At 50.1% G+C, this 21,062-nt stretch overlaps 1 protein-coding gene across 2 annotated transcripts in view; it reads right to left on the reverse strand.

Annotated features, from left to right (window-relative positions):
• Positions 1-21,062, reverse strand: part of LOC134050254 (gamma-aminobutyric acid receptor subunit beta-4) — a 72,480-nt gene that overhangs the window by 6,768 nt on the left and 44,650 nt on the right. For both annotated transcript variants that reach the window (XM_062503199.1, XM_062503198.1), the window contains exons 4-5: positions 16,298-16,518; positions 3,154-3,236 (exon numbers count right to left, since the gene is read on the reverse strand). In XM_062503199.1, coding sequence (XP_062359183.1) covers positions 3,154-3,236; positions 16,298-16,518 — 304 coding nt within the window. The remainder of the gene's footprint in view (positions 1-3,153; positions 3,237-16,297; positions 16,519-21,062) is intronic.

Below are 21,062 nucleotides of genomic sequence, written 5' to 3' on the forward strand. Positions count from 1 at the left end.
CTCAAGTGCACTGGATCTGTGGGGAATGAGGCCCAGGGGATGGAATCATGAAACCCCTCACCCATCAATGTGATATTCACAGCCCTACCCTGTCCTTGTGGCAAGGATTCATTACAACTTGAAAATCAGCAGTGCTTGCGTGTTTTGAAGCCCTTTGGCTGTTGCTGCACAAGGGTGGCCTCAGATTCTAAGTGAAGCTTCATGACAGCAGTAAGAAATGCCAGGTTCTGGTATAGTCTGGGGCTGCACTGGGAGCGTGAGCCTCACCTGTGCCCACAGCCAGCTCGTGTTCAGCACCTGCACTGCAGCACAGCAGCCTGGCTTAGCCACCCACCCTCAGAGCACTGCCTGGCCATGCCAGGCTCACAGCCACTCACCAGAGTGCCACCACACCCAGCACCAGGGGATCACTGGCATCAGGGCAAAGAGGAGCTGTTGAATGTACCACCGAGGAGAAATTCTTCTTCTGGGGACTGATCAGAGCTGAACCTTTGAGGACAGTGTCACCCTGAAGCTGCTGAGTGGACAAAAGGGCTCAGCGGTCTGGTGTGATCTCACAGCTGGCCCTGCTTTGAGCTGCAGGCTGCACTAGAGACACCCCGAGGTGTCTTCCCAAATGGAATTATTTGATGACTGGGCAGTCTCTCTCCAAGCCCACATCCTGCACTCTCAGTCATTACCGCGCTTATTCACGGGTGCTAAAATACAAACCCATCTTCCGAGTGCCACGCCACATCTGCTTCTGATGGAAATCAGCTAAGCCAGGGCTCCACCTCCTCCCCCAGCTGGAATGTTCCTGCTCCCAGAGTGGGAAACCCTCACACCTTGGAGCCCACAGGGTTCCAGGGGCCTCGGGTTACCCTCCTCACAGCCTGCTCTGTGCACAGGACCTGGTGTTCGCATCACTCAGCCCTGGGGCTGCAACCAGCAGGAAACATCCAAGTCCCCCCCACTCCTGCTGGTGGCTGATTCCAGCAGCTCCAGCACCCTCCCAGCTCAGAAACACTGGGTGAGATTTCACGTCTCAATTCATCTGGCTCAGACTCTCAGGCTCCCGTGGTTCCGAATTTCTCCAGGAGGTTCCCGAGCCTTTTCCCCACAGCATTCCCCCTCTGCAGAGGTGAACCCAGCCTGTAAACAATTCACCTCGCCACCTCCTTTGCAGTAAACAAACCAGACTGAGCTATTGAGGTTTCTCACCGCACAACATCTGCTCCAGCCCTTGAACCACTTTTAAACATCTTTTCTCATCCTCTTCCTATTCCTCAGCTTCCTCCCTAAATTTTGGAACCCAAACATAGGCAGAGCCCACTTGCCCATCTCAGTGACATGTTCAGAGGCCAATCAGTCCTGAGCTCTGACTCACGGCTCCCCTGGTTTATACAACAGGGCTTGCTCCAGCCCTTTCTGTCAGAGCCACAGAACCTCCAGCTGTGGTGCCCGGGGCTGCCATCCCTTCTTCACCTCCCCTTGTGCCTCCAGGCCCCTGGGGATGGCCCTGCAGTCCCCTGCACACAGGCACAGGGCTCAGCATTTGGCTCTGTTCAAAGCCCTTCCGGATGGATTCCGATTGGGAAGGATTCAAATGCGCAACGAGCAGAGCCCCGCACGCTGCTATCTTCATCATCCACAAATTTAACAGCACTGACTTCAAATTTACTTCCTGATCAGCAATGAAAATGTCAAATTACGGTAACTAATTTTAGTAGATCTCACAGTTAACTAGCTCTATTCCATTTATTCTATGACCTGCTGGTGTTGGGTACAAATTTTTGTATTTTTTTTTTATTATGGCATTATGCAATATGAAATCCAGCATGTTTTTTATGAAGCCATTTTTTAAAAGTGTTTCTAAAGGGAAAGGTTGCTCGGTCTAAAAATAAATGCTTTGCTTTGATTTCTAGCTTTAAAGAGAAAACCAAATTTCCATTCTACTTCTAAAAAGTAAACGAACTTTCACAAAGACAAGTCATTTCCATCTGAAATATTGAAAAGTATTGATGTGACGTCTTAAAATGTCAGATTAGCAGCCTGTTAGCAGCCTGCCTCATCAGGTTTTTTTGGATCCTGGCACACAGGTAGGCAGGGGTATACATGGTGAGGGTTATTTTTGGGGTGGAGGGATGGGGTCAACAGGCAGTGCTTAACTCCTTCAGGTAAGAGCCCCTAGCTGCTGTGGGGCAGGGGACCCCATCTCCCTTCTGCTGCTTCCCAAACCCATCACCCCTGCACCAGAGAAAGGCTTTTTCTCTGAGGTTTGGGTCGGTTTTGTTTTTCCAAACATATTGGTTTTATAATTCAGCCCTAAAAAGGACTGCTGCTCCAGAGTCGAGTGGAAACAAAAAAAAAAATGGAGCCCTGCAGAATGGGAATGTGCAAGTGTGTAAAAGACAAAAGCTCTGAGGAAGGAAACAATTGGATCTCTTCATCTCGGCCTGGGTCTCAGGGATACTGTGAGGAAATGTAGCTTTGATGAACAAATTGGCTTGACATGACCCATTAAGGACAAAATCACAACAGGGGGAACTGTGGGTAGTTCCCAGCCTTCTGTTTTCTTGGTTCTTCTGTAAACTGTTCCAAACTGCTGAGGAGTGGCAGAAATGACATCCCAGTGTTTGTGCCTCCCTTCCATCCCATGACCCTGCACATCCCAGCACCCAGCTGGGATGGGGGGGACAGCTCCCAGCCATGGGTGCTGTGGGACCTCCCTGCTGGAAGGAGCAATTCCCAGAAAATCAGCACCGAGGCTGCATCAGCAGCGCTGGGAGCTCTGCTGCTCTGGACCAGCCCTGCAGGGACACCATGGTGCATTTTTATGAGAGAGCTGGACCTGATCTGCCACCACAGCTGGAAGAGGATTTCCGTGGGAGTCCAGGGAACATCTATGAGGGGATGAGGGCTTGGGGACCACCTCCCACAGGAGCATGGACAGATAACCTTAAGGCTAAGAGAGGCTTCCAGCATCCTCCCGGGACTGATTTTAATGCCCAGCCTGCTGCTAGAACTCAGTTTTCCTGGGAATTTCCCCCATGGGTGAGGGAGCCTGGTGCTGTACCACCCCTGGGAGGCATCCCCAGGAGCAGGGAGCTGTGGCCAGGGCGGGTGGCATCAGGTGGCACCGAGTGGCAGGGGATGTGCCCGAGGCATACGCACAACTCTCGATCTCCAGCGTGCAGTTCTGCTGGTCCAGGGGGTACCTCCGCAGGTCCATCATGCAGGCGGCCGTGGTGGTGATCCTGAAAGGAGAAGATAGAAAAAATATAAATATATATGTAAAAAACAAAAAAAAAAAAAATGTTGTGTCTGCTTTTTTCTTACCAAAAAAAAAAAAAAAAAAAAGTAAGGGAGAAATGAAAGGCAGAAGTGAAAGTCAGGCAGCATTTGGGGCCGCTGTTTCCTTGGAAACCAGGGAGGTCCAGGGTGGGAGGTGTGCGGGGCGGGGGGCTGATGTGGCTCACCCCCAATGGCATGGCACAAACCCTCCGTGACTCACGTCAGCAAGGCAGCATCTCTATTCACGGGCTGGGGAGGGATCTGTGCTCCTGCTCTGTCTCTCCCTGGGGAGAGACAAAGAACCCGGGAGCAGGCAGAGCTCTGGCTGGGGGGGAGAAGAGGAGAGGCTGCCAGCGTGGAGCAGGGAGACAGCAGACATAACCGTGAGGCTGAGGATGGATTGATCCCATCAATCACCCAGCAGTGACGTACTGCTGACCACATTATCACCCCCTTCCCTCACGAGTTACCCCAAACCCCCGAATTACAGCCCCCCATCCCCATGGCCTCCATCTTACCCACTTTGGCACTGCCAAACCCAAAAACCCAACCCCGCTCACGGAGGCACTCGTGCAAAAATGATTGCCTGGTCATCAAAGACACATGGGGGATGCGTGTGGGGATGTGTGCATCCTCCCAAAAAAATAAATATGGGGAGACAGCTGGGTGCTGCTTTGGGGGTGTTGGAGCACAGGGAGGACACAGAGCAGCACGGTGCCTGTGCTGAGGTTCAGCTGAGGATGCCAGGAGGGTCTCAGGTGTGTCTTACACATTGTACAGGAAAAAATATTGTACAGCTCTGGGATGGGGGATTTTGGGGTGGGATAGATGAAGGCATGAGAGGCAGGGACTGAGTTAACTCCCCAGCATGGCAACAGCACCCTGGAGTTAACAGGCTGCCCCTATTTCTGAAATCTATTGCTCCCCTCACCCTTCAATGCAGTCTTCTTCCCGTGCAATGGATGTATGCAGAGCGCTGGAGAGGGGGGAGAGATTGCTGCATTCTCCCCTTATTTTTTTCAATTAACCATCTGGAAGGCATTAATCAAGCTGCACGTTTTTTACTATGTAGGCATAACCAGTGAACTGTTAACTAGAAAGCTTTATCTTGTGAGCCCTGTGGCCTGGGAGAGAGAAAAGAGAGGGGAAAAAAAAGAAAAACAAGAAAGCAGGGAGGATGAGATGGCGAACCAGTGAAAGAGAAGGAAAAAAAAAAAGAAAAAGAAAAAAACATCAATGGTAGAAAAAGAGACCAGAAAGGGAGAGAATATGGGTGAAGCTGGACATAAAATTGGAAATGGGGAGGAGGGGGGAGAAGGTGGGAGGACAGAAGAAGGTGGAAGAGGGCTTCCCCAGTGGGGGTATCAGGGCAGGGGCTGTGGCAGGGCAGGCTGGCAGCCCCGCAGAGCTGCTGGCTCTTTAAGAAATCTCGTGTGCTAAATTTATCTTCTCTGCTGTCTGTGAAGTCTGTTTGTAGGAGATGAAGCCTTGAGGAGAGCCTTTGCCACTGCCTGCCGTGCTATAAATAGATCCGAAGAGACGAAGGGAATTTATATATATCCTCACTGGGTCTAGATACAACACTGCAACTGCCCTCTCTCCGAGCTCTTAACCCTTTTATCTGTAATGCATTTGGGGTGGAGGAGAAACCTCAGAGGGGGAGAAGGACAACAGGACAGGAACCACTTAAAAAATTACCACCACGGTTTTGCCATTGCGTGGATTGCTTTTTGCCTCCCAGCTTGGCAGTTCTAGGAGCGCAGTGGGAAACACACAACGCCTGTCCCACCCTAATCCTGCTGTGCTGGGGTTACTGGGCATTGTGGTGGTGGGGGGCAGATAAAAAGGGGAGCTGCAACCTTGGCAGGAAAGCCCAAGGTGGGAGGTGCGGAGTCCAGGATATTTGGGACCAAGGAGTGGGATGAGTCATCCCCTTGTGCCGCACTCAGCATCCACTCTGGATTATACTGCACCCCTGGGAAACCGCGGCCACAAACGCACCTCCCTGTTTTCCCTAAAGTGTGAGATGCAAAGAACGTATTAAATGAAAATTTTCCACCCCATTTGTGGAACCCCGCGGGGTAAAACCTTTGCACGGTGTCCATCCCAAAATCGCAGCCTGGCTGGCTGGGCTGGCTGCAGAAAGGACATCCAGGCTCCTGCTCTGCTCAGAGAGGGACCCTCTCGCCAGGATTTGCTTATCACCTGCAGTGCTGGTTGGAAACGCAGAGCGTGACACAGTGAGATATGGCCACCGCACTCCATGCACCAAACCCTGCTCACACTGGCAGCTGGCATAAATCCACAGCCACTCCAATGATTTTTGCAAGATCACACCAATTTGTATCAGCAAAGATTTACATCAGGGCAGAATTTAGCCCTGTTGATTCAAAAGGAAGGGACAGGTAGGACAGAAAGGAGAAAAACAAGATTAAGAGGACATTTGTCCTCAAAAAGCCAGATAATTTCTTTCTTTCCAGTTAAAGGGCAGGTATATCCACACTGTGTAGCTCAGCATCCTCCAGAGATATCCCAGTTAGATGCAGATCCCAAACTCCAGGTGATCTGCCCATATAAAGCTGTCTGGGCAGGTAAAATTTGAACCACGTCAGGTTTTGTTCTGGTTTTTGAGCAGAGGTGGCACAGCTGTGCCAGGCTGTAGCCACCTGCTTGTCCAGAGCATTCCACCTGTAGTTCCTGGCCAGGGACACCAGCACTGCAGGACCACCCAAGTATGGGGGCCTGAAGTGCAACAGCATTCAAGAGGCAGCTGGTTTGGGGCACCAGGTGCAGGTCTGGGCTTCCTAAACCCTGATAAACCAACCCAGCTTGGGATAAAGCAAGTGGCGTATCCTAGAGAGGATGGAGGTGTTTAATTCTTCAGACTTCACATCTTATGAGGTATCCTGGACACCAAGTTCCCTTTGATAGACCCTGCTTGAAGACTCAACATTCACCTCCTCCTAGAGGGGCCAAGGAGAGCTTTCTCCAGCTCCTTTGGTGGCTGTGTACCAGGGGCAGGTGGGACTCATGGAGGAATGAGAGGCTTCGTGCTCCTCTCGCAGTCAAAGCAGAGCATGAGCAAAACTCAGTCACCCCAGTGACCTTCTGGGGTCACAGCCCATGCCACCTCTGGTCCAGAAGACCACAGCACCAACCTTTGCCTCATTCTTTCATGGGTATAAATGTATTACCTTGCTACACTCGGAGCTGTTGTGTGAGAGGATGGGTTTGCTTGGAGACTGCATGGGGACGACAGGACAGGAGGAGGGATGGGGGGACTGGCACTCAGGAGCTCCTGTCTCAACAGGGTTAAGAGAAAACCAAGGTGGAAGGAAAGAAAGAGGTGGGAAAATGAGGCGAGATGATGGCAGGAGCACAAACAGGGAAGGCAGGAGTGGATATGACAGAAAGGAGAGCAGAGAGTACAGGACAGACCAGCAGGGCAAGGGGAGAGAGGAGGATGATCAGGGGATACACGGGGTAAAGCAGCCTGGAGAGGAAGAGCCAGAGGAGAAGGAGAGGTTAAAAGAGGGAAAGCAGAGGACAGGATACTCAGTGAGCAGGGAGATGAGGAGACAGGGAACAAACCATCATCCTGTAAACAGCTCTAGACAGGGCACACTGGCTCCAGAAGATGCAAGCACAGTGAAAGGGAGCAGGGAGCGCGGGCACCAGAGGGAACGCCAGGGAAGGATGCCACCTTCCCCGTGGCGTTAGCATGAGGCGCTGGCGCCCGGCCAGCCTGCATCTTCTCCCTCCCCCTCCTCCTCTCCCGCTTCTCTACCCACCTCCCTCCCCTTTTAAATTCAGAAATTTGTGCGGTGTGAAATTTCATCTGCTTTGACGGCGATTCACAGAGACGCTGCCCGTGGAGGGAGCGGCTCTCCCGTGCCACGCGCTCAATGAAGTGTCCAGCGCCTTCCACACCCAGCCTGGCCACACCACCAGCACCCTCCAGCTCCCCTTCCCTCCCTCAATCCATCCCTGCCCACCCCACAGGCCTCTGGGTCAGCCCTCATGCTCTTGACCTTTACAGCTCCTTCCCCACAACAAAAAAAGAGACATTCATCCATTCATGCCCTTGCCCCTAATTGTTTCTCCTGAGGTCTGTAGGCAGTTGTGACATCCAAGTAGCCAAGGCTTCACTGCCCTGCTACTCCACTGCACAGCTGGCAAGCAGACACAGCTCATCTGGGGGGGAGACTGGGCTGTGGAGAAACCAAAAAAAAAATCCAAAACAACCAAAACCAAACACACACAGGAAAAAAAAAAACAAACTGAAAAAAGGGACAAAGGGACAGGGGTGAGATGTTGAGCTGCTCGGGCAGGCTGATGGTGATCCCCTTCTCTGCCAGCATCGAGTGGATCAAGCAGAAGCCAAAGCAACACAGATAACTCACTCTGGAATGTGCCCTCATCCCCAGAGAGGTAGAGATCACCTCTAGAAAAACATCCATGGAGCTCTAAGTCACACAGGACTGGTTCTGGGTGCCTGATTTTTGCAATGAGGAAAGCTCTGCCCTCTTAAAGCTTGTATGGCCAAAGCAGATGCTGGCATGGGGAGGGTGCTGCAACCTCAACTGCTGCTCTGCACTGAGCCCAGCAGCAGCAGAGCACGGCCCCACCACAGCTGCAGCTCAAAAGGGAACGCTCAGGTTGCTGCAAACCATCACTTCTCCACAAATATTTCAGTTCTCTGACATGAACACCACCAACCATTTCATTCCCCCTCTGATCCTCCTCATCACTGTTTACTTATTAATGTCTTCTTCTGTCTTATTTAGAATGATTATGTAAGTGCACAGGCATAGAGCAGCGTAGAGCTCCAAGCTGCCATTAAACCCTGCTGTGGTCCAGGGTCTCCTTTCCACCTCCTCCTAACCCTGGTGCTGGCCACCTTCAGGGGAGCTGCCCATCCAGCTCCTGCCCCAGGCAGATCTCCCTCTGCTGCAGGCTCTGAAGGTCCTCAGCCACCCATTCATCCTCTTCATCATCTCCAGAGTGCTGGGAGAACTGAGCTCACCAGCCACAAGTGTGGGGGTAAAAGATTCCTTCCCCAAAATGTGGCCTGATTGCACAAGGAGCAAATGCAGGCTTTATAAGGAGGATTGAGTGGAAGAGAGGAGAGGGTCATTACCTTTGAGGTGTTCCTAAAGTGACTTTCCCCTAAAGGGACTTTCCCCTTAAAGCTCACCCTCAAAAAATAAACTTCTGCATCATGACTGTGTCTATCCCAGCAAATTAAAAATGCCTGCAATAGTTTCTGAGGCCAGTGTCAACTGGCATGGAACAGCCTTGGTCTACACTTCAATTCCTACCCCACAGGAAAGGGTCTGGCTTCATGCAGAAAGCCTTTTGGGAATGGTCACCAGCCTCTGCAGGGCTCTAACTGGGGAATGGCTAAGGGACTGTTTATGGACACAGAGCAAAGCCAGGAAACAAACTGACTGTGGAGGACACTGATGTTCAGTGTCCAGGAATATTCCCCAACACCTTTGGCTTGGAAAGGATGCTGACTAAAACTCAGTATGGCTGGGAACAGGAAGGGAACAACACAAATCCCCCCATCACTGCCTTTCTAATTCCAGGGGAGACACAGCCAGCAAGCCCCTCACCCTGTTTCCCAGCAATGGATGAAATGCCATGATGTAGGGACTAACACAAACATTCTCACAGCCAAAGACAAACATTTAAGTTGCTGGTTGCAACTTTCTGGATTGCAGATCTCCTGAGAAGCTAAAGATGTTCCCATCCCCTCGGGATGCAGACTCCCAAAGCTCACAGCAGTTTGCAGCAATAAAGAGAAAGGATGGAAGCTCAGATTCTGCAGGACTTATTCAGGCTCGCCCCATGGGGCAAGTTAGACTCCTATGGGAATTCTGGTGACTAAGAGTAGAAAGAGAGGCAAAATTACTGTTTTGCTAAACATGGGAATAAAACCAAAACCGAGTTCTTATTCTGTACGTTCTCAAAGTCAGTCATAAAAACATGCTGGCAAATGTCACCTTCTGCCTGGCAGTAAGCACAAACTTCCAAGGGCCTGGAGGGATTTATAAACCCGTGGTGAATTTTGCCATTCCTTTAACACAGTCTGATCTTTGCAAATCCCTGGAGGTCATGGCTGAACCAAGAGCAAGGCAAGGATATGGAATATTTTCCCCTTGTGTCCGTTTGCCTAAAACTGACTCCACAAGCCTTGGCACAATCCTGCTAAGGTCACTCTGTTTCCAAAAGCATCTGTGCTTGCATAGGCATCCTTTGATAAATAACAATGTGCACTGCACTCAGATGGGAGAGGGAACGGAAGCTTTTCTAAACTACTACTCAGGGTACTACTCGTCTTAACCAACCATTTTTCCACCCTGGGAGAGTGCAAAGCTGAGCTGCCTTGACTGGAAGGTTTTATTTTTCTGCCCTTTTATTCCATCCCAAATGCACCATGCATTTGGCCAGCTGCCAGCTGAATTGGGGGACAAGAGAGAGGTGGAACACCTTTAAAAAAGTTCTTTTCTTACAGTTGTTTCAGATATCAGTGACTTGCTCTTAACAGAGGTATCTCCCTTCAAGAGCATCAGGCTGGCACAAGTTGCATTAATAAAACAGCATTAAACCTGTGGGGGGTGGCAAAGAACAGGCAAAACCCAGGGACAGACTTAGGAGTGGTGTCTGGGACAGGATATGCAGGAAGATGAAGAGGGGCTGCCAGGGTGAGCTGGGGGTTCAGGGCACACCTGTCTCAGGAGACGGTGGATGCTCCCTGACCTCTGTTTCTGCTAATAAACAACTCAGACTCATAGGAGATGTAGCACAGGCAGCAATTCCAGCCAGGATGGTGCTTGCCTTTGTTCTTGAAACATTAAGGATGGAGGAGCATCTCTGGCTTTGATTTTATTCTTCCATGGCTTCTAAGACTATGGAGAAATTTCATATTATTGAACTTTCTTCAAGTGTTTCCTGTTAAATCCATCATCCTAGCCCTAGGAGACAAAAACGCAGGAGAGGATGTACCCTTAACCTCAGCAGGGGAGCTGAGCTCTTAATTAAACCCTGATTTCCCCTCACCCACCAAAGGAACTCTTCTCCATCCTCCATATCTTTGTGCTGGGGAGCTGGCCCAAGGCAGAGCCTGGGGGTGGAGCAGGACAAGGCTTCAGGACCAGCTCCAAGGGGATGGAGGGATGGATGGATGGATGGATGCATGGATGGATGGATGGATGGATGGATGGATGGATGGTTGGATGGATGATGGATGGATGGATGGATGGATGGATGGATGGATGGTTGGATGGATGGATGATGGATGGATGGATGGATGGATGGATGGAGGGATGGATGGATGGATGGATGGATGGATGATGGATGGATGGATGGATGGATGGTTGGATGGATGGATGATGGATGGATGGATGGATGGATGGATGGATGGAGGGATGGATGGATGGATGGATGGATGGATGATGGATGGATGGATGGAGGGATGGATGGATGGATGGATGGAAGGAAGGATGATGGATGGATGATGGATGGATGATGGATGATGGATGGATGCATAGATGGATGGATGGATGGACGGACGGATGGATGATGGATGGATGGATGGATAGATGGATGGATGGATGGATGGATGATGGATGGATGGATGGATGGATGGATGGATGGATGGATGATGGATGGATGATGGACAGATGGATATAAGCCCAACTTTTTGCACCCCAGGTACCACGGGGGAGATTTCTGTTGCTTTTGCCTAAGCTGCAGAGGAAACAGGCAGAGCTCCCAGAGACGGGGTAGAGCCGGAATCATCTCTCACATTTTCAGACAAACCTCTCTCAGGGAGGGAAAGGGAAGCAAAAATAGTGGATTTCTTCTCTGCTGGCCTGTAAGATGGGAGAAGAAAATTGCTCAGTGGTCTCAGTACAGAAAAAAACCTCCTCGGTGTTAAAAACTCCTGTCTTAACCCATCAGGCCAGATTCTTTGCAGAAAATCAACCAACATCCGTGGAGAAAACAAGGACGTGGCTGCAGACAGCAGATCCAAGTGAGACAGGAGCAGAAGAAACCTTTCTATTGGCTGGAGAGCTAGATAACCCCAGGCTGGGACCTGGGGAATGCAACACTGCCAGGGCTGGATCCTGATCAAGGGGCAGGTTGGGGATGGGGGCTATGGAGAAGCCCCAGGAAGAGCCCCAGCTGTGGGGAGCAGGCAGGACAGGCTCTGGAGGGGCATGGGGGGCTTTGACAGTGTTCCCAAGGCTGGATGGGCCATCAGGTGGGATGTTGGCCATGACATTGCACTGTTCCACAATGCCAGGTGAGCCAGAAGGGATGTCCTGCCCAGCAGTGAGGTCTGGTCCCCAGGTGGGTCAGCAATGAGAGGGCTGGTATCCCCCAGGAGCAGCTGAGTGGCGAGAAGTCACCACGGGGAGCAGAAATGAATTATCTGCTGCCAGAGCAGATACACCCAGCATCTCTCAGCTTAAACCGGCACATTTTGAGATGTTTGAAGCACGACAATTCTCTCCCTCCTGCTTTAAGGGATTTTTTTACATTGGTGAGAGGGTTCTGCCTCCCCAGGAGAGCATTCTCTGGGCTGGGAGCCCCACGGTGTCTTGGCACCTCTGCGTGCTCCCGAACTGACTCATCCCTCAAACACACCTCGTTACATCACCAGGGCCAGGAATAAAAACCCCCACCTCACACACGCACACGTTCCCCAGCACCACCCCCACCTTCGCAGGAGGAGATCCCTCCTTTGCTCCACACAGGATTTTGCCTCCACCACCAAATTCCTCTGAAGTTTTCCAGTTGCTCAGTTTACACTGCCTGGGCTCCTCGCCAGCCAGGCATCGTCCATGCTGATCCCCGCCTGCTTCCCAACATCCCAGATTATTCCCCACGAGCCCAGGGATGCAGCCTGGCCTCCTCAAATCACCTGTTTTGCCAAAAAATCCAGTTCTGCCTCCAATTAGAATAAAACCAAGCGGCTTCAAGATTTCCCTGAAGGGTGTTTTAAAGCTGGTTTCAAATACGATTCCCCAATTACCATAGGAGAATTTCAGCATTGTTGCTATTTTTAGGTCTCTGAAAAAAGACAGCAAAATGCTGGTGACATCAGCACTTGACAAGTGTCGACTTGTTTCACTACCAAATGGATGCTGCATGGTCTGGGGAAGGAAATAAAAATCCCAGACCAATGTGTAGCTTGAATGTATGATAATGTAAAGCTTATTGACTATTGGGGCAGGGCTCCAGCGTCTGAAGGTCGAGAGAATGCCTCGGTAATTCTGTTACTCAAATATCAATAGTGGTTGTAAAGCAGCTCGAAAGAGTGAGGGAAATATCGATCTCAGTGAAACATCAACATCCTCTGATGTGGTTTTCCTTAAATGAAAAAATTTCTCCCTAATTTTTTGTTTAAAATTTGATGGAACCAATGCAATTTCTGACAAAAAAAAACCAAAAACACCATTTGGTGGAAAAATATAATAAATTTAGCCAGTTCTATCCAGCTTTTCCTCAGTGGTTTACCCACCTCCCTCCAGCACCCAGCAGCTTTGTCTTTGTGTATAGCACCTCCAAGCCTCCCTTCTGTTGCAGAATTTCCACAACATTTTAGCACTCCCCTGTTTCATGCCATGGGTGAATATCCCTCCTGTGCTTCACTTCTCATTCCAGCAAGGTGTTCAGGGCCCAGGTGAGCTCAGGCACCACCATGCCAGCTTACACCTCCTGCATCCTCCCATCCCACCTGGTGCTTGCAGAGCTGGGAGTGCCCTCTGGGCTGGCTCAGGGCTCAATTTGGTCTTCTGGGATTTGTGCTGTCTGGTAAATAGTTGGGGAAGGGGGTAGGGAGCACCAGTCCTGCATCCCAGCATCACTGCTGCTGTTTATTCCTTCCTTTTGTTGGAGACCTGGCAACCGGCTTTTAATCTGAGCCCGGTGGGAATTAATTTTGGAGTAAGCTTTTGTATTGAATGCTTCCCTGAGATGGAGCTGTATTGCACTCCCTTCAACCATTAATTTGCTAATTCCACCAAAACCAAAAAGAATATGCTTTTCTGACTCCCAGTTTTTGCAATGGATTACAGGGCTTCATTTACTCATGCAAACAAGTTTTCTGGAGCCTGCTCTTGTTCTCACAGAAGTCAGAAACTACTCATGACTTGGGTGTGCCTTAACTTGGACCCTGGGTTCTGGTCCAGGGATTGAGCCTGGTCCTGCTGGTCCCTGGAACACTTGCTGAAGGCAGAGGCCTGCCAGGATGTCATCCTTCCCTGCTCTCTGACATCAGAGCCTGTTGGAAAAAAAATGAGTGTTGTGCCACAAATAGCATGATTGAGTCACTTTGCTACAAGATCAGCTCAGGAGGGGGAAGCGACTGGCAAGGAGGTGGTGGGAGAGGAGCAGGAGATGTGGGATCTCGCTGGGGGAAGCAGGCAAACAAAGGAGAAGGAGCAGGCATTGCCACCTTTGGGCTCTCTGCCTTCAGGGTGACTCCATTTCATAAATTCCTCCACAAAAGGCAAGACAAGAGCAGGGTTCAGAGCACAGGGCGGACCTGCACTTCCCTTCCTGCTGGCAGGGCAAGCCTGGCTGCACGTTTACAGAGAGGAGGGGAGCACAGGAGAATATTCAGGGGCTGTTCTCTTGCTTGCTTACACCTGCTGTGTACTTTTGAGGAAGATCACCGTTATTTGCACCTGGAAAAAACTGGACCTAGTATTCCTGCTTTCAGCAAAATTGCAGGAGTCAGTATAGAAAGCAGCCCTAAAGAAATCCTTTTCCTACCACTGTGAGCAAAGCCAGAGGGACTTCAAGCCTTTGGGGCACCTGGCTTGTAATCCCAGTGCTTTCAGCAACCCATCCTGACCTGAGGCACAGCTGGGGGAGCAGGAGCTGCCATTGCTCAGAGCTTCACTTTTGCAATTGCCGTTTTTCTCCAGGGGCAAGGGAGCAGCTTCCAGGAAAACCAGCCAAAAGTTAAACCAACACAGGGCTCTTACTGAGGCCCTGGAAATAGCGGGCAAACAGCTGTCATTTCCTATCATTTGGCCTGGGTGCAATTTTCCTCCTCTCTTGTCTCCCGTTTGCACAGGTCATTGCAGGGAGCTGGGACGGGATGGGATGGGAGGGGAAGTGCATGAGGAGCTGGCACGGTGTCCCAGCCCCAGCCAGCTCAAGTGTAAACCCTCCAAGGATTTCCACTGCCTGCCACCTGTGCTGCTGGGTTCACACTGCTCGTTCTTCTTCGAGCTGACTAAATGGCAGCTGATAAAAATACACCAGCACTTTGTACTTCTGCTGTGCAGGTGTGTGCAGAGATTGCCCACCAGCCTGGGGGAGGCAGCTCTGTGCTCAGGTGGGCTGATCAGCAGCAAAGAGCAGCCTGAGCTCAGCAGAACTCTTTGCCCCCTCCTTCCTGAATTTATACTCCTACCTGCCCCCAAGTCAAAATATCTTCTTGCCTGGCCTTTACTCCTGTTTTAATACAATGAGAAAATCTGGGGGAATCAGCTGTGGGACTGCTGCAGTCTTTCTGGTGGGTCAGTAAAACCAGCTTGGGGCTCTCTGATAGTTTCAGCCAAACAACATCACTGGCCTGAGGGAGAGAGATGGATGTACCTGTCCTGGGAGGGAAAAGGCACAACAGGGACAGGGTCACAAAGCTGGGTTTGTTGCACCTTTTGTGGTCTCTGGGCCTGGAGCAGAAGGCATTCATTAATTGAAAGGAAGAAAGAGCACAGACCCGGCCCAGGGACCCCAGGATGTCCCTCAGCACCAGCAGTGGCTGCTGCTCCTTTGGCTTCCCAGATCTCTGCTGCAGGGACAGCACAGAGCACAACAACCTTTGGCAGGATGATGTTCTGGGCAGCCTCCTGCTTTACCATGCCTACGCCTAGCCCTACCCTCCCCAAAACAGCCTTGCCACTCAGAGAGGTGTAAAATAATCCTACAAGTCACACTTTGCCACAGAACACAGCCCAAGAGCTGATACTGTAAATGGGAAGGGTGAGTGTACCCTCTCTGAAGGGGAAAGGTCTTTCCTTCCCTTTGCTGCACTGGGACATAAGCCTAGAGATGCTATCACAAATATTTGTAGAGGCAGGGCAAAAGAGCCAGCTGTGAATTTTGGTAATTGAAAAAGAAAAAAAAAAGACAAAAAAGAAAGGAAAAAAAGAGACAAAAATAAAAAACCCTCACTAAATAAACCCAATAACAACAACCAAAAAAAAACACCAAACAAACAAAAAAATACTAGGAATATAGTGAACAAACACAGGGTTGGAATAATCATTTCCCGGATTTCAGCTAAAGAATCCTGGAGCTGCAAATTTGCCTTTTAGCCCTCTGCCTCTCCATTTAACATTATTACCTCCCCTGGCCCCCTCACATACCAAGATAACAGAGTAAGATCAACCTTTTCTCCCTCTACTTCCCACAAGCACAGTGATTTCAAAGGTCTTGGACTTGCCTATATCAATTTGTTCCAGACACCACAAAAAAATGTCCTCACTGAGGACCATTTTCCTACCAGATATCAATTTTTAAGACTCAATCTTTGGAATTGTTCTAGTAAACAGACATTTTTTTAAAAACCATACACAAACCTATCTTGAACGCAAAATATGACTGAAGTGGTTTGATTAAAAGGCTACAGAAATTTAACCTTGGATACCACAGTAACAAAGGCTCATCTTCATAGCCCAAACTTGCAGAAAATTATAAGCAACTGAAAATGAGTGTTTCAAATGGAAGTGTTATGCAACATGAACGACAGTGACCTGAAACGCCCAGAGCAGACTATTCCCCTCTCCAACATCCATCTATAGCAGCACAGGAAATGTTGGAGGCCTGAAAGAAACAGCCATTTCCAGCTTGGAGATAGAACAGAGAAATAAACCCGTGCAGCACTTGAGTATCTTTTGGGTCCTTGCCTTACCAGAATATTTTTGGAAATGGCAGAAGTCTAAATGAGGTTTCACTTTCGACAGCAAGCATTAGAGCAAACCCTTGGACTCACCTCAGGCCATACAGGACGGTCCCGTCAGGATGGAGCCGAATCATGCGGTTCTTCACTGTCACCCCGTGCAGAAAGGACTTCTTGTCGTTCAGGAAGTAGGTGTCAGGCAGCCACAGCTGGTCAGCCACCCTGTTGTCCAGAGTCAGGTTGAGAGGAAGGTCGTTGTAAGCCAGGCGTTTGTCCCGCCAGCTCTGCTGGAAGTACATGGTGATGGTGTAATCCTGGAGAGAAACGGGAACACGTCAGCCTGGGCCACTGCAGCTCCATCCCAGCACCACTGCTGACACCTCTACCAATTCCTTACCACCCAAATGTTTGGGTCCACAGCTCCAACACTCTGTTTGTTGGGGTTTTTTGGCTTTTCTTTTTTTTTTTTGAGGTGTGTGTGCTGCGATTTTTTCTGTGAAAATGGGAGGAAACCCAAGTTTTCCAGGGGACAAAATGCTATTATATGACTCAAACCAAACAAAACTGCATCCCACTCCTGCTGTCCCAGCCTGCTGCACCACCAGCAGCAGTTCAGGAGCACCAAATTGCATCAACCAACAGTGGCTAACCCACCAAAGACTTTCAGGGTTGTTCTCCCACTTCCCCCATATAAAGGTCACATAAATGCCATCCACTCATGCCCAGGCACTGCTCGTGACCACACAGCTGGTGAAAGCCAATTTTGTTTCCAGCAGAAGCTGAGGCCATTCCAAAGGGCACAGGGAGAGCCTCACCTCGAGGCCAAGGTTTCAAGGTCGAGCCAGGCAAGCCTTGACAAGCTCTCAGCACTTGCCTCATTACAGGAGCTAAGTTGGGAGTTCATCGTGGTTCTCAGGAAGGGACATATGGGGAGGAAATCTGTCATCAGTGGAGCATGATCCACTGGTAAAGGGGCAGTTCCTTGAAAAATTCCCCGTAAATTTGGACATCAGGAGGAATTTCATCATGGAAAGGGTTGTTAAACGTCAGAATGGAATGGCTAAGAAGGTGGTGGAGTCCCCATCCCTGGGGATGGCCAAGAAACAACTGGACATGGCACTCAGTGGCTGACAAAGCAGGGGTCAGTCACAGGTGGAACTCAATCTTAGAGGCCTTTTCCAGCCTAAATGATTCTGTGATTCCCAGACCATCCCCAGCTAGCACAATGCCATACAGATCTCATGTTCCCCTCTTGTCCAATAGAGAAAAGCTGACACTTAAAACTAACACAAGAATTTTATAGAAGCTCTTTGGTGGTTGTACATCTGCAGAAACCAAACCCATTGCTGGGCACATGCAGAAGCTTGGATCAGCTTGTTCAGAGGCACAGTGTGGTGCCACAGAATGGAACAGTTTCTTCTTCTCAGGTAAACAAGCAGTATGGGAAGGAGTCTTGTACACACCAATGGCAGGAAACATTCTCAGGAAATGTTCTCACAATGGGTCTTAAATAGGCTGGGAGACAAGATTTTTGGGATAAACAAGATAGCACTAAACTAATAGGATGTTGGTTGATTAGGAAGTGGGCACATGTTCTGTTGACAGTGACTCTACAGAAGTCAGAGATTCCCCCCCCCCCCCCCCCCCTCCAAGTCCTTAAATAAAAAGCATTTTTGCAAATGATTAGAACAGGTGGGATCACAGACACATTGTCTCTTCCCAAGCAGTCCCTACAGTGCTACAGGAATCCTCTTGACCATGTGAATTTGCAGGATGAGCCTTCCTGCTCTGCAAATCCCAGCTCTGTGTATCTCCTCTGGTGAGGAGCTTGTTCATGCACCAACATCTGGGCTGAGCACTGAGGCATCTGCCTGCCTGTCTTCTCCCACAGATTTCATTCAAAGCCAGGCTTGATTAACACCTTTGAAAACAAGCTCAAATAATCCCACATCACGGATAATGCCAGCTTTCGGGTATCTAACTATGATTCAGAAATCCAGACCCACATGCACATCCGAAAGGTCACAGAGTAAATCTGCAGAGTACACCAGATACAGAGCGGTATCTGTCACTTCTTGTGCTGTCTTGAAAAGAACAGAGACACAGTGACAGCTTTCTGGCCAAGGACCTGTTTTGCTCTGCTTTTTAAAGGACTGTAAACTCCTCCCTCAGAAGCCTCCAGTCCATCTCTCTGAGGCACAAACATTCTCGTTTTGTCAGGACCCTGCAAAGGAAGATGCTGAATCCCTCCCAGGGTGCTTGGGGCTACACTGCAGTGAGAGCACAGACCACCCAAATTCCTGAAGCCTCTTAGCCCTGTTGGTAACAGACTCATCCCCTGCCTGTGGGGTACCTGGCTACAGCGGCATCCTTTCCATTCCCCCTTTGAGAACTCTGTATCTTGGCAAGCTCCTTCACTGACCTGCATTTTCCTAATCCTTGACAGAGCCCTGCAACACCTCACCCCTAACCAGGCCACCCTGCTGTCACTGCAGGCTCCTGCCAGCCTTCAAGCAGCAGCAGGCAAGAGGTGGCACTGATCTCCAGAAGACAAAAAGGGCAAGCTGCTCACAAAGTGAGCAAAACACATCCTCTGTACTCCCAGCACTGATGGGAACAAACTCAGAGGGGTGCAGAAAGAAAAGCCTACACCCTAGCCATCAGCTAGATGCTGTTCTTCAGGCGCAGAGACCTTCCTGGGGAAGAACAGCCAGCCCAGCCCAGGGCTGAGCTCTGTTCTCCAACCTTCCTGACTTTCTTGGCACAGCAGATTTCTCTGGGCAGCATCACGGAGGTGAGCACTTGATAATCATGGTTCACACAGTGCCTCAGGTTTCCTTCAGCCTCCCCCTCTGCTGATCCCTGTGCTCCACTTCTTGTTCCACTACTCTCATCACGTTGTTGAACAGCAGGCAGGAATTCTGGGCAGAAGGAAGAGCAGGGCAGGTGTCCACCCCACAGCGGTCAGCCCTCCCTGGAATGCCAAGGGGCACTGACATGGGATGGGCACAGAACCAAGTTATGGGGAAGAGGGATAGGGCAGGTGTAATGGGGTGGAGTTTTGCACCACTTAATTAGTGGCTTGTCTGAAATTTCTTCTGTCTTCACTCAGAGCCAGGATTAAAAAGCACACAAAGGAAATGTATTTTCTCGTGTTCGGGCTTGGTTTTTTATTAAATCTTATCTAAAGTACAGAAAATTCAGCAACACTTCTAGCCACCAGCTAAAAGTGAGCAAAATGGAGAGAGATCCCGCTAGCTACAAGGTCTGTTAAAGATAAACAGTCCAATAGAGAACTAACACCTATATTATTTGCACTTTTAACCCAATAACCAAATTCCTGTGACCCTCAGTGCTGCACTAACTGTCCAACCAGAAACTACTGCCTGAAACCATGAAGAAGAAGGAAGATGAGCACTGAAAGAGACCACCCAAGTTCCTCCATCTTGTTCCATACCTATTACTATATTATAAAAATCTCAAATTTAAAACCCTTCACCATGTGAAAGCACACATTTCTATTTAACTAAACACCTGTGATTTTAACTCCATCACTCAAACTTGGAAGCCTTCTCCAAAGCCTCAGGTCAAAAGCAGCATTCTCCAGGGGGTCAGTACCAGAAAGCACAGAAAGCTCAAAACCCCAGATTTCTGGGATGCACCAGGCAGGCACTGGCAGGGTCCCTGCAGCAAGTGAGAGGGACAGAATCCAGGAGAGGAAGCAGTGAGGTTGCCTTCCCCTTCATTCCCCATTTCCTGGTCAGGCAATTATGAAGTACCCATGTGCTACCCTAACATCACATCCTGGCCAGGCTCTAGAGCTGCTGAGATCTTAATCACAGCCTTCCCTTCAGAGGCACACACAAAAATGGCCAAGGGTGACATCGTTCTGCAGAAGCAGAATGGCCAGATGGAGCCAAGGCATGCAGGGGTTCATAGGTTCAGGAATCAGAAGTACTGAGCCTGATTTTCCTCCAAGTCTTGGATGATGATGATGCCTTTGTTGTGGGGTTTTATCCGTCACTGGGCTAATATGAGGCTTTCCCAGACCTCCCACTAATCCATGACACTCACAAGCCTGCTGATGCCGCAGATATTGCACAAGCTGGGTTTCCCAGAATCACCAGCTGACAGAAGGTTGGCCAGTTTACTGGATTCAGTGAAGAACTTTGAATTCAAACACACCTGGAGCCCACATACCCCTCCAGCTCTTCCTTTCACCCCACCACTGAGGCACTTTGGTGGGACAACACAGTTGGATCTCCCTGCTGCCTGTGCAAGGGATTGGTGAGGGGTTTTCCCTCCGCACACCCCCAGGAAGCAGAGTTCTCCACTGGTGCTGCTGAGGAGCAAGCAAGAGGTGCAGGAAAATCTGATTTTCCACTTGCCTCTGACCTGGCAGCCTACATCCTCTCCACCCTGCACCAGTGAGGCTTCAGCAGCAACAAAAATGCTTCCAAATGATGGATCCCACCGGCTCTTTGTGGAGGACCATAAAATGCTCAGGCAGGGCCAGAGTCTGGCCACGGCCATCACAGCTGGGGCAAGGATGGGAGAGCTTTGCGGGGAGCTCCCTGCTGGCCCCGCCAAGTTAATCTGCAGTGGGACAAAGGCAGGACCCACACTGTGTGCCAGGCCACCCTGTGCAACCTCCTCCTTCATCTGGTGCCTGCTGGGGGAGGAGAGACCAGGCTGGAAGAAGGGAGATACCAGAAATTGCATGCCTCCCCTTGTTCTCCCTTTTTCCATCCCAAGGAAAAGCAAGCTTTGCAAAGAGACCTGAAACTCTGTCCAGCTGGGCTGTGCTACCAGCGCTCAGCTGGCCATGTCAGGCTGCCCCTGCCCTCCCCATCCCACT

The sequence above is a fragment of the Cinclus cinclus genome, chromosome 15, assembly GCF_963662255.1.
Source record: "Cinclus cinclus chromosome 15, bCinCin1.1, whole genome shotgun sequence".
In the NCBI taxonomy this organism is placed as follows: domain Eukaryota; kingdom Metazoa; phylum Chordata; class Aves; order Passeriformes; family Cinclidae; genus Cinclus; species Cinclus cinclus.